The 14,987-nt window shown below is 41.6% G+C and overlaps 1 protein-coding gene across 8 annotated transcripts in view; it reads left to right on the top strand.

Annotated features, from left to right (window-relative positions):
- Positions 1-14,987, top strand: part of LOC138202571 (ELKS/Rab6-interacting/CAST family member 1-like) — a 130,596-nt gene that overhangs the window by 47,217 nt on the left and 68,392 nt on the right. For 5 of the 8 annotated variants that reach the window (XR_011178651.1, XR_011178652.1, XM_069156702.1 and 2 more), the window contains 2 exons: positions 1,383-1,576; positions 6,802-6,813. Coding sequence is in view for 5 of the 8 variants with exons in the window: in XM_069156702.1 (XP_069012803.1) it covers positions 1,383-1,576; positions 6,802-6,813 (206 nt within the window). In the remaining 3 variants the exon portion in view is untranslated. The remainder of the gene's footprint in view (positions 1-1,382; positions 1,577-6,801; positions 6,814-14,987) is intronic. The other 3 variants (XR_011178653.1, XM_069156704.1, XM_069156706.1) reach the window with 1 other exon arrangement.

Genomic DNA, 14,987 nt, shown 5'->3' on the forward strand with positions numbered 1-14,987 from the left:
TGTGGGGCCACGGCGTGTGCGCACGCACACACACACACACACACACACACACACACACACACACACACACACACACACACACACACACACACACACACACACACACACACACACACACACACGAAGTTGATCTGTCCCAAGAGCAACATTTGCTTCTGGGAAACGCACACAGCTGTTCTAACCTCTACGCTGGTTATAACTTGTTTTATTTGTCTTTGTTTTATTTCATTTCGTCCCTTTTTTCTCATTTTCTGTATCTCCTGTGAGCAGAAGAAAGAGCAAAATCGCTACAACTCAGTTTCATTTATTTTATTCACCTTCTCATGTTGAGTTTAATCTTCACACAAAACAGGATGAAGTGTGTTTATAAATTTAGTGTGAGCGTGTGAAACCAACCCGACCCACAAACACCGTCGGAGAATCAGGCTAAAATGTGCTTCAACTTATTAACGGCAAGATTTATGACCTAATACCTGCAAAAGTTTTACATTCCCATCAGCCTCAGCGATACTGTTCTGTATTTAGTGCTAATTAACAAACATGCTAAACTACGATGGTGATGACAGAAAATACCTCTAAACGTCAGTATGTCAACATTTTAACAGGCTGATTAGCATTTAGCTCAAAGCAGTGCTGTACTACAGCCTCAAAGAGCAGCAGTGTGGCTGTACACTCTTGATTCCTAGTAATAATAAGCAGATTTAGCATTTTATGGCCCCCACACACAAAGCTCTTTTGGAAACTGTGGAGAAAAACTCAGGAGCTGCAGAGGTTTTATACCTTCATCTAAAAAAGTAAACACAGAGAAATGAGTTGTATACATTATTGATTTTTCTTCATATATATTTTTGTCTGTTCTCTGCACTGTGTGAGCAGAAACGATATAACAGGCTGTGTATTTATATTTAACATTCATCCTTCTTCCATTGATTTTTTATATAATTTTTCATCTGTTGAAATTAAAAATCAAAGCTGATTAATCATAATAGAAACAAATTAGCCTTCAATGTACTGTGCATAATCCACATCCCGCATGAAACAAGTGTCAAATATGATACACAATCTAACTGATTCACTAGATGCAATATCTCTGAGGACAGCGTCTGGTACATAGAAGCATAGAAATCTTTCATCTGATCTAAAAAAGAAAAAAAGAGTTTTCGATAAATGTCATTTTATTTGCTAAAGATGATTTATAGACCAATTATAGGCTTAAACAGTTTACTAAAGCATTTGTCATTTTGATCAAATCCATCCAACCCATCCTCAACACACACGTTGTTGCTGGCACGTCCTTTTTTAGTTTAATCTTATCAGTTTGATCGCCTCATTTTAAAAAGCTAACTCTCTGTTTATTTTTTGATATTTAATCTCCGTTCCAGGCTCAGAGTGCAGCGGCCGAGTCCCAGGCCAACACTGAACTCTCGGAGCGCATCTCCAGCCTGGAGCAGGAAGTGAGCCAGCACAAAGAGGATGCTGGGAAGGCTCAGTTGGAGGTGGAACGACTCCTGGAGATCCTCAGGGAGATGGAGAACGAAAAGAACGACAAGGAGAAAAAGATCAATGAGCTGGAGAGGTAAGAGAGGGAGGGGTGAGTAGATCGAACAATTCTCACTCGAGGTGAGAAGGAACCGTTTTTTTGAGATTCTCCTGCATCTCTTTCCGTCCTTTATCGACCAAAACCAGTGAAAAGACTGCCTTTATTTGTTGAAATGATCATTTTATGATTTAAGAACAGACTCAACTTTATTTACCGTTTGAGTCTGTAATAAACTTCCCGGTAAAACCAACTCATTAGTTTCCACTCACAGCTTCCTCTCCCTTCTTTCTTCCCCTTTTTTCCCGATTATTTCCTTCTTTATTCCTCATCTCTTCTGTCGCCATCGTCCCTTAATCACATGTGTGTGTGCACTAATATGTGTACATTCATGTGGTTCTCCATCTGTGTGAGTGGATTTACGTCTGTGTGTGTGTGTGCGTGCGCGTGTGTGTGTGTGTGTGTGTGTGTGTGTGTGTGTGTGCGCCCGTGCGCTCGCTTGCTCATGTCCTCCCAGAAACCCCTCTTCCTCTCATCTGTGGCGTTCTCAGCAATCGCGAAAGCAGGCCCCTCCCCCGGCTGCCTCTCAGCAGCCAATGGGGGGGCTGATGTGGGACTACCTGGGCACGTGAGTGGCTGGTGGCCCCGTCAGCCAGTTAACAGTCTGACTACTGCACGGCACAACTCACTCTGCTTGTCGGAAGTCGGGATATGAAAGCACTACGATAACAAGCCCCCATGTGGAAAAGTTGCTAGACTTAAAAAATTACTGCTTCAAAAGTGGATTTAAATGTTATTATTTTTGAAGTAGTGACCGCCAAAGGTCCAGAAGTTGTGATCCTAAATGAAAAACATTTGGGAAATTCATCAGTGTGGCTTTGTAAAAGAGTCAAATACTTTCTGACAGCATTTCACGTGTATTGTCACATTTACCAGATGTTTATTATGACAGTAATGTATTATAAATGGTGTATATTATTATTAATAACTTGAAAAAAAAAGGCAAATGTCCTTTTTCAAGGGGTTGTCTTTTCCACATGGGAAAAAAAAAAATCGGAGTATGTTCACTAATAATCACCGTCAAAGAGTTGCAGCATTGGTACACGACACACCAAGCCTCTCTGTAGCAGCTCACTCGGCATGTTCTCTGATTGAGAAAAAAAAAAAAAAAAAAGTCCAGAAATTGGCTCTGCTGGTTTTCTTCCACATCTCAGTTTGAGCAGAAGTTTTTATCGTCTGTTGCTGCAGCACGATGAGCCGGACAGCTTCCAGAAGTTTGTAAAATAAGGGCACAGTTTGGCACCAGAGTTGATGTACAGCCTGAAAGTCTTTGAGCCTCTGTTCCTGTCAATGATGCAACTCTTTCATTTTAGCGGCTCTGTTTTCTCGCTTCACTTTTGCTTTACTTTCAGCCGAGGATGCTTGACTCGCAGAGTTTAACACTCTTTTTTTTCTTTACATTAGGAGCCCGGACAGTTCACTAAGATTTTTTTTATTTATTTTATTTCCTTCATATTAACAGATTGATGTATCTAACTACTTTTCTACCTGTGTGTGATTTTTAGATTAACCTGTCTCTTTCTATCGGCCTGTGTTCATTTTATCGACCGCATTAGCTGGTCTTAATCTCTCTTTTGTCTCTGTCTATATCTGATTAATTGTCTGCCTGCACGCATGCCTCCCTACCCATCTATGTTTCATGCCTCTGTGTCTGTTCAGGTGTCTGTCTTTCCAAAAAGCTGTAAATTGAAAAGATAAAGTTGCTTTATTTACTGAAAACTACAGCATCAGTAGGTTCATGGGCCTTTATCTTTGGAAAACAGTTAAATTATTGAATAATTGTGTGAAGTGATCCAAAAGATTGTACTGGTTGCATTTTAGTTGGTTTTATTGAATAGTGGAGACCAGTTCTTGGAGTGAGATTCATCTTTAAGTGTTAGATGGAGCAAATGCTGTCTGTGGTCATGACGACTCATCCGTCTGTCTGTCTGTCTCTTCGGTCTTTTCTTGCAGCATCTTCCTCGAACACAATCTCGTCCCCCTCTCTCGTCTCTTTATCCTGTCGGTCAGTGTGTTTAGCACTTTGACTGTAAGACTTGCGGTTATTAATGATTTTAGGGAGAGTCAATCTTTCCTCACTCTGTCTCCGTCTGGCCAGCGGAAATACTAGTCTGTTAATAATTCAGCAGCGGCTGACTTCAAACATGCGTGTTTTTAACTGTGTGTGAGTTATTTAGTCTGCCAGGAGCCACAGATGCAGATTTACAGCAGTTTGTGGACGACATTGTAATGTGACTTTGAAAGCATTTAAATTAGCAAAGAGATTCTTACATTGTACATCAAATACATCATTGTCACTGCAGAGTGCATCAAAATAAAGGTTTCTCAGCAACTGATATTTAATATATGAACTTTAGAAACTGGGAAATTATTCAACGTAGGGATATTGCAGCATATTCCAGGAGAATAACCGATATAAATTGAGAATAAGTTGATTTTTAAGAGGAACTATAAATATCCGTTTACTGTCATTACTGTGAAGTAAGTGGCTTGTATCGATGTTATTAGAGGGTGCCAAGATATGCGACATCTGCACATACACAGCTTTCATTCAGCTGTTTGCCCCCCAACTTTACTGTTGCGACACACCCTCTGTTCTCACATCAAATATGATGCGGTTTACACTGGTAGCTGTGGCAATAATTCGGCATATTTCTTGAAACAGTAGGTCCCTGATTTCATACAGAGTTAAATTAGTTTCACCAACGGAGGCGATAACAACTGTTCTGTGCAAATTTTGTTAGCTGTAGCTAGTTGGCTATTTAAGCTTTCAGCTGACTCATTAAAAAAAATACATATATATATTTTTCACACAACGAGTTGCTGCTGGAGCAGGACAGAGCTGCTAACGTTACCCTAAACTCTGATCCAGGACAGGCTTTCACGCAGTGTTTGAATACTACTGCCGTGCCTAGTTACAGTTGCTAAGGTGTGACTGGACAATTTGAGGACGAGTTTTAGTGAAAACTAATGATGCGTTCGGGCAGCTGGGAAGTGGGAAAGTTCCGATTTGGTAACTTCCGACGTCGCAGTTGAGAGCGTTCACATGACAACAACAAAGAGGCAACATAGCAGCCCACAGGAAATCTGCTTTTTTTTCTCTTCTGTCTAAATACAGAAAAGTGACAAACAACCTCGTCCTCACCCGTGTAGACCGTCGCAGGCGGGAAATGGACTCATTTCTATTTGTACACTACATTTCTACATGTCGTTTTTAGCAGATAACGTTTAAAACGGCCAGCAAACTAACAGCAACAAAATGCCGGCCGTGTGGGAGGGCTGTTCCCGCTTGTCGTTGTCTGTCAGTATAGTAATTACTAATGTTTAACGTCACAACACCCTGCTCTAACCAGTATGACCGCAGTTAACCGTAAAGTGATTTATTGTTTTGCACCGAGCAAGTGTATTCCTACCTTTCACCACAAACGTGGCCGTGTGAAGAGAGGTCAGACCTACTTCTCAGAGCTCTCAAAAAAAAAAAAACTCCCACTTTCCGAGTGGGAAACTTCGGGTGATTTCTCCCACTCGGATGTTGCAACTTTCCCACTTCCCAGCACAAAAACGACTTTCAAGTTCAAATTTGAGGCATTTTAATCCAGCTGCTCTTTGCATAACGGTAAAAATAACAAGCATGCTGGTTGTTCGGAAACCTTCCATGGATTAACGTACATCCTCTGCTTAGGATAGAAAACGTAAGCTTCGTTTAACCCAAAAGCACTGTACAACTACTGATTTTATCCCAGGGCTACCAAGGCCTGCTGTGAATAATAAGACTCAGCCTGGAGCTAACAGGTATGTCAGAAGAGAATACATTTGCCCGTGGCCAACTCTTATCCTGGCACCTAGGCCTGACCCTGGGCTGGCTACAAGTGAGCAGTGGGAACACCGCTAATGAAAAGATCAGATGTGGGTTAAACAAGGGTAAAAAAAAAAAAATAGCCTCTGCCTCTCTCTCCCCTCTTGTGTGAATCCAGCTGTAATGCTACCAGGTTATTTATTTCAGTAACTAGGATGGTAATTGGAGCAGACTGAGTGACTTCACACTGAGGGGAAATGGAGCTGAAAATCTGCCCTGATGGCCAAAATAAAGGATTTGGATGGAAGAGTGGAAAACAGAGAGAGGGGGAAGAAAGAGGAAAGGGAAAGAAAGGTGGCAGCGGGGGGAAGAAAAAAAAAAAAAACAGCGAGAAAGAAATTAAATAACAGGTGGAGGAGACGTGGAGAGAGAGACAGAAAAGGAGAACGGGCAAAGAGAGAAACAGGACTGTGGCGGAGGGGAAAATAGAGTGAAATGTGAGAAAACAGGAGGAGGTTTGGAGAGATGTCGAGAGTAATGACAAATTAGGGAAGTTTATTGTTATATTGTTCTGTAATGGACAATTTGTCTCTGGCACGGCGTCTTTAGCATGCGTTCTCAGCCACAACCTCTCGCTGGAGTTCAGACTTTGCCAGTTCAATCAAACACACAAGGAGTGATTGTGTGGAAAACCTTTTTTTGGTTAACCAATTTAGGAAGTGTATTTCTTCAAATTTCCTATCTTAATGATCGCATGCCATATTCCATTTGCTGGAGACTTTGCAAATCCACCAAGAAGTCGTCTGCAGAATCCAAGCCGATGAAGGCATAGTTCGTGGCAAAGCACGCGTTCAGCTCATGCTTTGATTGGCTAATTGCGCCCTCCTCCGATTGCCGTTTCATGTGTGTGTGTGCCCTTAAGTGTTTGTTGGGGTCATTTGAGGGGAGCGGGCCTCTCATAACCCCATACCCCGCCACTTGGCCCTACCTCTCTGTTCTGTTGGGTAGGGGCTGTCCCGTTTCTTTCAGGGATCGAGGGGTAGTGGTCACTTCGCTCTGAAATTGGCCCTCCAAACGGAGAGTTTAAAGATGCGGTACAAGACAAACTGAAGTAACATCACATGAAAATTGGTCCATAAGGGAGCTACGTGTCTCTCCGCCTGCCCTGCTGTTTGCTTGGTCATGCCTGTCTCTCCGTTTCAGTGTTTGCCTGCAGTGTCTTCTGTGGTTAATTATGTCTCTCTGTCAGTTCTTCTGTCTCCCATATCTTTCCTGTTCTTTGAAGATTGATCAAGCCAGCTAACTTCGCGCCCAACTCCTGTTTCCCCCTCTCACCTTTCCCTCTCCTTCTCTCTCTTTCCCTTTTCTTTTATCTTTACAATGCAACGCTGTCTCCTGCTCTACCCAGTCTCGCCTCAAGGTTAGTACCGCATGCCTATTTTTCTTCCTTCGTCATCCTCTCCCCGTTCCTCTCATCTCTCTCCTTCATTGTCACACCGCGTGTCCTTGCGCCGAGAGACTCTCTCATCTCCTTCACTCTGTCATAAACTCTGCTTTTAATAATTCTCATCATATCTGTCTGTCTTTGAAGGAGACACCTTGACTTTCACTTCACTCTCTCTCTCTCTCTCTTTCTGTCACATCGCTGCCTCTTTGAAGAGGAAACATGCTTGTTTCTTTCTTTCACCCTCCATTATAACACCCTGATATTCTTCTCTGCATACCAGCATTTGAACTTTGATACCAGCACTCAGTTTAATAACTTCAAATTCGAGGTTACTGCAGAAAACAAGCACAAATGTGTGACGTCATTATGAACTCGGGCAACTGTGAACTTTTGCTCAGAGGTCTTTTAATTTCTGTCTTTGTGGCTTTTTATCTTCCTGTCGCCACTTTTGTTAAGCAGTTACACACAGTTCAGTTGTTTCACAATCTGCTCTTGTCCTCATAACTGTCATGAACTCAGCAATTAGACCATTAACTTGTTGTGTAGGGCTTTAACCGAAGAGTTTATTTGCTTTCAGGTGCAGGAAAGATTGACAGAAAGATTGAACACTCGCATTTCTCGGACCCAAAAGGGCGCTTTGTTTAGCTTAGTTAAGCTTAGTTTAGCTTAGCTCAAAGACCATAAGCAGGTGCTGTGTTCCAAATGGCGTACTTATGTATTCACACACTATTTTGAATGCATAAGTGCGATCACACTGTCAAGTATGAAAACGTGCAGTGCACTACAAGTACCGCGATGCGGACAAAACGGAGGGAGCACTGACGTCAAGACTTTCAAATTCAGCCGTCTCAGGAAGCTGCAGCTGTTGCAGAACACCACACAAAAGTGTTTGTTTTTTTTACCAGCAGGATGCTGTCAGACAGAAGCTATCAGTATGTTTATTGTCTGCGTTAAACAGAGGGCACAAAAACATGTTTCTGGGTAAATATGTTGGCAGGTGATGCATTCAAATGTTACGCTTATTTCCAGTTCCTTTCCCAGGGCAGAATGGCCGAGTGCGATTTGAGACAATCCTACCATGTCAAAATTCAAGTACTGCACAAGTAAGAGTCCGAACATGTAAGACTACTACTCGTGAGTGTGCGAAGGGAAGTACACTATTTGGAACACAGTCAGGGAGAAACGGCTACCGCTGATCTGTTGAGAGGAAAACTTTACGTCAGACAGATATGAAAGTTGAAACAATACTCTCATGTGTTTCTCGTTAACAAGTCATATAAGCCTATTTCTCAAAATGTTGCACTACTCCTTTAAAATATGGCATCATACTGCTTCGTCCGAAAGTTGAAAGACTCAAAAGTTTGTTCTTTTTTTGACTTTTAGATAATCCTCTGTGCACTCGGGAGGTCACTGTTTAATGAGATTTCAGCATGCAAAGCCCAGCGTCTGAATGTGCTCTTTTCCAGAAGACACATCACAGTCATATTGAGATTTCTCTGACCTAACACATTGTGATCGACCACATAATAACCACTTCTTCCTTCTGTTTCCTGCATAAATCTGATGGTCTGAGCGTTTTATGCGCTCTGCTCTCCCCAGAACCCGCTCCGTCTTTGCGCTTTCTTTCTCTTTCAACTTCTAGAGCCACCGTTCCCGCTGCCGTCTTGTCAGCTTTTTCATCGCTGTTGTTCTGGTGTTTTGTGATTCAACTCCAGAGTGGGAAGAAAAAAACAAAAAACACGAAAGAAAAAGTTAGCATTGCCTTGCTGTCGGATAGACGACAGAAGACTTCTTTTTCTGTCCTTTTTTTTGTGTTTATTCTCGTCTTGCCTTTTTTATTCGGGTTGTTTTGATCTTGAGCTGAGGAACTCCTCATCCACTGCCGAATGTCTGACATCAAGGTTTCTGCAGCTTAAAAAGGAATTGCATTGTTGCTTTATTTGTGTGTGTGTGTGTGCGTGTGTGTGTGTGTGTGTGCGTGTGCATGATCCGTTTGAGGTCCTGAGCATTGAGGTGGTGGTGCAGGGATTTGTCAGCTAATGGGTGACAACAAGCAGACACATACTCACACTATCACACACCACGCACCTTTTCTTTTTTTTTGCTCTTTGTTTTATGTTTTGCACACACAAACGCACATGCAAGAAGGAATTTGCCTGCGAATAGGTGACAACACGACGTCAGGCATGACTGCTGAGCGTTAGCTAATTGGAATGCCTGCACACACACACCCAACACACAACTTCTCAGACTGAAGGAAAGTGTAAAAAAAAACCGCACCTTTATTTTTTTGGAAAGCTGGTTTTAAAATACAGTGCAGTTAACAGTGAATACTCGTAATACCACGTTTCCTAAAAAGTTGGGACGCTGTGTAAAATGTAAATGAACACAGAATTCGATGATTTGCAAATCGTGTAAAACCATATTAAATTGAAAATAGACACACACAAAAAAAAAACATCAAATGTTGACACTGAGGAATTTGATTGTCTTATGGAAAATAAATGCTTATTTTGAATTTGATGGCAGTAACACGTCTCAAAATAGTTGGGACAGGAGCATGTTTACCACCGTGTTGCATCACCTCTTCTTTAAGTAACACTCTGTAAATGTTTGGGAACTGAGGAGACCAGTTACTGGAGTTTTGAAAGGGAAATGTTGTCCCATTCTTGCCTGATATAGGATTTCAGCTGCTCAACAGTTCAGAGTCATCTGAATATTATATGTTTTGTTTCATTATGCACTGAATGTTTTAAATAGATGACAGGTCTGGACCGCAGGCAGGTGTTTTTTTTTTTTAGCATTACACAACTTTGCGGGTCTTTTGTTGTCCCCTGTCCCAACTTTTTGGAGATATGGCATCAAATTCAAAATGAACATATATTTTTCAGCATTGGTTCATGTTGCCTTTGGTCTATTTTCAATTAAACATGGATTTACATGATTTACAATTCTGTTTTCATTCACATTTTACACAGCGTCGCAACTTTTTTTAAAACGGGGTTGTAGAATTTGTATATATACTGCTTTATAGGGTTATTGTATTAAAGAAATGCGACTATATTTGGCTGCACAGATGTATTTCATGCACACAGTTAAAAGCAGTATTGTGCTAACTGTGTCTTCTCGTGCTGGTGACTCATCTGTAAGAAAATCTCAGTTCAGATCAGATCATCAAAGGATGAATATGAGACGAAGGAACAGAGTGTCAGCATTTAATTCAGGGACTTCACTGTTCTCCATGTTAAACAAAGACACTGCCAAGATCAACTCCGGCTCTCTGTCACATGCTTACACTATTACTATTATCGAAACACTCTCCGTTTAGCTGTGCAGAATAGCTGCGAGGTGTGGATGTATCCCGTAAATATGATTTATCCTCATAAAGACGATAAATCATATATTTGTGTCTACAGCTAGTTTCCAGGAACCCACACTGTGGAGGGTTGTAGACACACACACACACACACACAAACACACACACATACACACACACGTCTTACCTCCTTATTTACCTCACAAATTTACTTCCCCTCCACCTGAGGGATTTTCTACAATCATCCCTCAAATCATAAAATAAGTCTTTATTCCTTAAAAAATTTCCTCCTTTCATGGAACGTTTTCTTTCACTCCGACCGTGGCCAAGACTTAACTATTATGTTTTTGATCCCTTTTTTTTTTTTTTTTATGTTTTATAGTTTTTTATGGGCTTAGTAAACCAAACCAATATTTCCTGTCTTTTCAAAGGAAATACTGAATTCCAAATGGTTAAAAGGAAACCCTTGATGTTAATGTTGGGCAAACCATGTGCAGTAAACATACATGAGACCTCCAAGCATTTCTGATCAAATATTTATACAGCACTGCGAATGTAATATTAATATTACCTTAATGTGGGTCCCTGAATATCAGCAGCATGTTAATGAGGGAGGTTAAAAAGTTTGTATATTTTTTCAAGTTGGCTGAAGTTTATAATATAGTGTGTGTGCGTTTCATTTTTACTGCAACTTACCAGCAATATTCGGTTATTGTTTACAACTTTAAGTCTTAATGAAGCTATTCTGTGTTGTACATTTGTGTGTGTATACGTTTTTAGATACTATAGAGTATTTATGTGTGTGTGTGTGTGTGTGTGTGTGTGTGTGTGTGTGTGTGTGTGTGTGTGTGTGTGTGTGTGTGGTGAGTGCGCGAGGATATGTTTGAGGTTTTGAAAAATGCAGGAAGTTCAAAGTGTTGTCGACAAGCATATCAGTGTGTGTTTATGTTAGCACATAATATGTTTACAGTATGCGCCGTCGTGTGTGTGGAAAATGGATGTTACATGCAGTCGGACTCGCAACTGTGCGCGTGTGTCTTTTAAATATTTGTGTGTGGTCCGACCCGGAGATTTGATCTAATACAGAGCAGGTTGTGTTCGCAACAACTCGGTGTGTGTGTGTGTGTGTGTGTGTGTGTGTGTGTGTGTGTGTGTGTGTGTGTGTGTGTGTGTGCGCGCGTGTGTGTGTTTCTGTAAATTTGGTGTGCGTTCTCCCTACGTGTCGGAGAGTGTGCGAGCTTCGTGTGTGCGGACGTGGTTTCGGTGCAGATTTGTACGTCGTGTTTACAGCGTTGTGGGGAGCGAAGTCTCCCGTGATGCCGCCTCCTCCAGCGGTTTGCAGCAGTTGTTGAGAGTGATTTCAGCGGAGGCAAGAAGGAAGTATTTTACATATTAAAACAACTTCAAATGGCTCCGTGCCTCCGCCGAGCAGAGCCATCGAGTTCATCGAGCAACTTCTGCCCCTTAAAGCAGCGAGTGTCGTGGAAGTGTATGAACTTCAATCTGTTTAAAATCAACTTTTTAAAGACTCTATTCATGTTTTATGAGTCAGGATAGCGAGAGAGAGGACATGTGAGATGGAAAGAAAACGCTGGGCTGACACGTACTTTTTTTTTTCTGGCATATTCCATGCAGTCAAATTTGACCCCAGTTCATAACATCTCGGCTACATAATAATATAGAAATACTATTAACCTGATGCAGAGTCTATCCGGAGACTCTTATTTCTGCTGTTTCCACTGGGAGTTGAGACATTATGATAAATAATGCCCGCTATGGCAAAAAAAAAAAAAAAAAAAGGTTGTGATTGTTTGACTGCTGTGATTTATGTTATTTCAGAGAGGAGAAGAGGAGTTTGGGGGAAAGGAAAGCACAGGAGATGGAAGTGACAAAAGAGGGAGAGAGGCAGGAATCAGGGAGAGGAGAAATGGTCCATGGTCGGATGACAATATTTTATCCGAAACAAAGGGTAATGTTGCATTTGGACAGGGTGTGGGTTCAGTACATTTGTCAGCCTACTTCGGTTCAATGCAGATACATGATTGCTTTTCATGCAGATAGTTATAACTGCAAAAAACGGGCCAATGAGTGTCGGGAAAGAGGATTGGTGTTGGTGAAAGGAAGAAGTCGCTGTGGTCGGATGTACATGTGTGATAGTTAGCTGTGCAAATGCTTCGTGCTGAAGAGTGAGCAAAACAAGTGCTTAGCTTTAGTGAAAGGGGAAAGAGTGCAGGAGGGAACCGAGTGTTGAGTCAATAGGAAACATTGCAAATGAAAAGTCTATTCCACATACACTCACATACATAGAGCAAATGTAGCATGAAGGAGGGAAACCTCAGAGAGCCGACCAGATGGTTGGAGCTTCCTGGAAATCCTCCAATAGGAACATTCCTGCCTGTTTATGACCTGTTACACACACACAGGGCGTATCGCGCAAAAAAAATGGATTCCCAAATATTCACAATAACTTTATCCCACATTCAGGGCACAAACTGAAATCAGGACCGAACAAAGGGAACAAAAAACATAATAATTAATGTGACTCCACGCTTACTTCATCCGCCTTCTCGTTTAAAATTTGAACCCAATTTGGATGCAATAAGCAAAAGAGGCACACGTGTGCTTTTAAAAAAAAAAAAAAGCACACCCAAACCTCCATCTACACACTGATGATTATTCTGTGAGCTTTTTAATGTCCAGGTGCTGCAGAGCAGTTTCTGGCCCCGTCTTTACATTTCAATTTCTCTTCCAGCTTCCCAAATTTCTCTGGACGGGTTGGAATTGGGCCCCCAAGACCTTTTAGCAAACACATCGAGGATTTAATGTTACAATCTCCTGCCAATATCATTTCTCAATTTTTCTGGCAGTGATATTAATGTAAAAGCCATTTGATGGATTACACCCATTATTTAAAGGTTAGTTTAGCAGGTAGTTTATGACCATAGAGAGACATGAAAGATAAAAGTGAAGGGTTAGTATGTGCATCACTCCGGATGTAAACAAGTCAAGTTTATAATCTCATGAATTCGGACAGAAATCTTCACTCAAAACAGTAAACTTAAACAAAAACTCCGAGCTTTGTGGCGCACAGGCAAAGGTCAGAGGTCACGGGAGGATTGGAACCTGCTTACACTTTCAGGAACAAAATATGCAGTGTATGTCTCGTTAAAAAAAAAAAGAAAAAAAAAGGATTTACCACGAGCGCACATGCGTTGCTGCTGGTGCGAGTTTGCGGCGGATTCCCTTCACGGGAGGTCGGTTCTTTTACAGGCAGCTGCAGCAGCGGATTAGAAGAAAATGGATTTATCTACAAGCCTGTAAAACGTCAGAACGGGGAACACACGCATGCATAAACACATATTAAAAAGCACAAACATAAAGACGACTCAAGGACGTACAGAGAGCAAGAAGGAGTTTCTTCGAGTGCGTTTCTGAAGTGTTAGTCAGCGGTTTAGTTTTGTCTTACATGTATGCTCTCGCATTCATCCCTTCTGTTTGACTCATCTTTCATCTGTGTCATGATTCAGCAGGCATGTTTTAAGCCTTACTGGCATTAGCCCGGGCTATTCCCCATCTGTTCCCGCATGTACGTCCGCAGTATGAAAGGTATGAAAGGTCCTGATCAAGTCAAGCTGCTGTGATAGCTGATAGGTCTGTGACAGAGCCACAATGGCCTCCAGACGGCTTAACCAGGGATTAAACTCTCCCTCCACCTCCAGACCCCCGCTTCTCCCACGAGGAATCGCTCCCTACGTCGCTCCGTCTTCTCCTCTCGCTCTCCGTCTCCGTCGCTCTCCCAGATGATGATTTCGACTCTGCTTCCCGGCGCCCGGTAATCCCTCCGTGAAAGGACCCCTCGTGCTTCCCACTGTGCAGCAATCGCAAATGTCATCTCGTCACTGATTCGTGGCTTCTCATTGAATTTCTCCACTGATCTTCACATTATATCGACCCGGGGGAATTTTAGTTCTGCATTGTGTCGCAACAGAATCACAACGTCGTGTCCGATCATCCTAAAGTCTTGACTTTGTCTGGTGGGAGGTGGTTTAAGTCCGTAAATTGAATGTCAAGTGTAGCTGTGTGTCCTGCCGGCGCTGTAAACACCTGCATGTGCAGTTTGTGTGCCTGCATGTGGGGTCGATGTGGCACTTTTGTATGTCAGAGATGGTAGTTAGGTGCCAGTGATTATTATTCCGAATCAGCTTTTTTAGCCTGGTGTGTTTACATATATGAGGTATTTGACTTCGGTTGTAACTTGCTCTTAATGTACAAACACAGAAACGGATATAAATAGACATATATACAGTTAAAGGACATATATACATTATATTATATTATGTTTTATGAAATAGCACCACTCTAAATGTGATTGTCAATGTGATATCAAATCAGAAAAAAGGATGTTTAGTGTGTATCGTATCTTTTCTAATTTGTTGGATCTTGATGGTGTTGGATAGGCTCTTTAGAAATGGTATATAGCGGAGGGCATGTGGTCAGTAATACTGCCTTGTTCACGTCAGGTTAGAGGGACATTTTTCAAAAATGTTTTTGCTTTATGGAAACATTTGTGCATTTTTGGGACATTCCATGAAGCCAAACATGTAATGAGCCATTTGTTTTGTTTTTTCCCTTAAATTGTTTACTTTAAGGTTACATTTTTGAATGTGGAGTTTTCAGACAGTTGACAGAGATGTGGTGTTTTCAATATATATTATCAACTGACTTTCTAACATTAAATGTTTGTGGTCCGAGGCTCGTGATGTAAAAATCAGTGAATTTCAGTGGTCATTTATCTTCTCGGCATCGGCTCTCCTGACATCTGTGTTCATGT

The sequence above is a fragment of the Embiotoca jacksoni genome, unplaced genomic scaffold (assembly GCF_022577435.1).
Source record: "Embiotoca jacksoni isolate LCO1_2020_lvr unplaced genomic scaffold, fEmbJac1.0.p SCAF_21, whole genome shotgun sequence".
Taxonomy (NCBI): Eukaryota; Metazoa; Chordata; class Actinopteri; family Embiotocidae; genus Embiotoca; species Embiotoca jacksoni.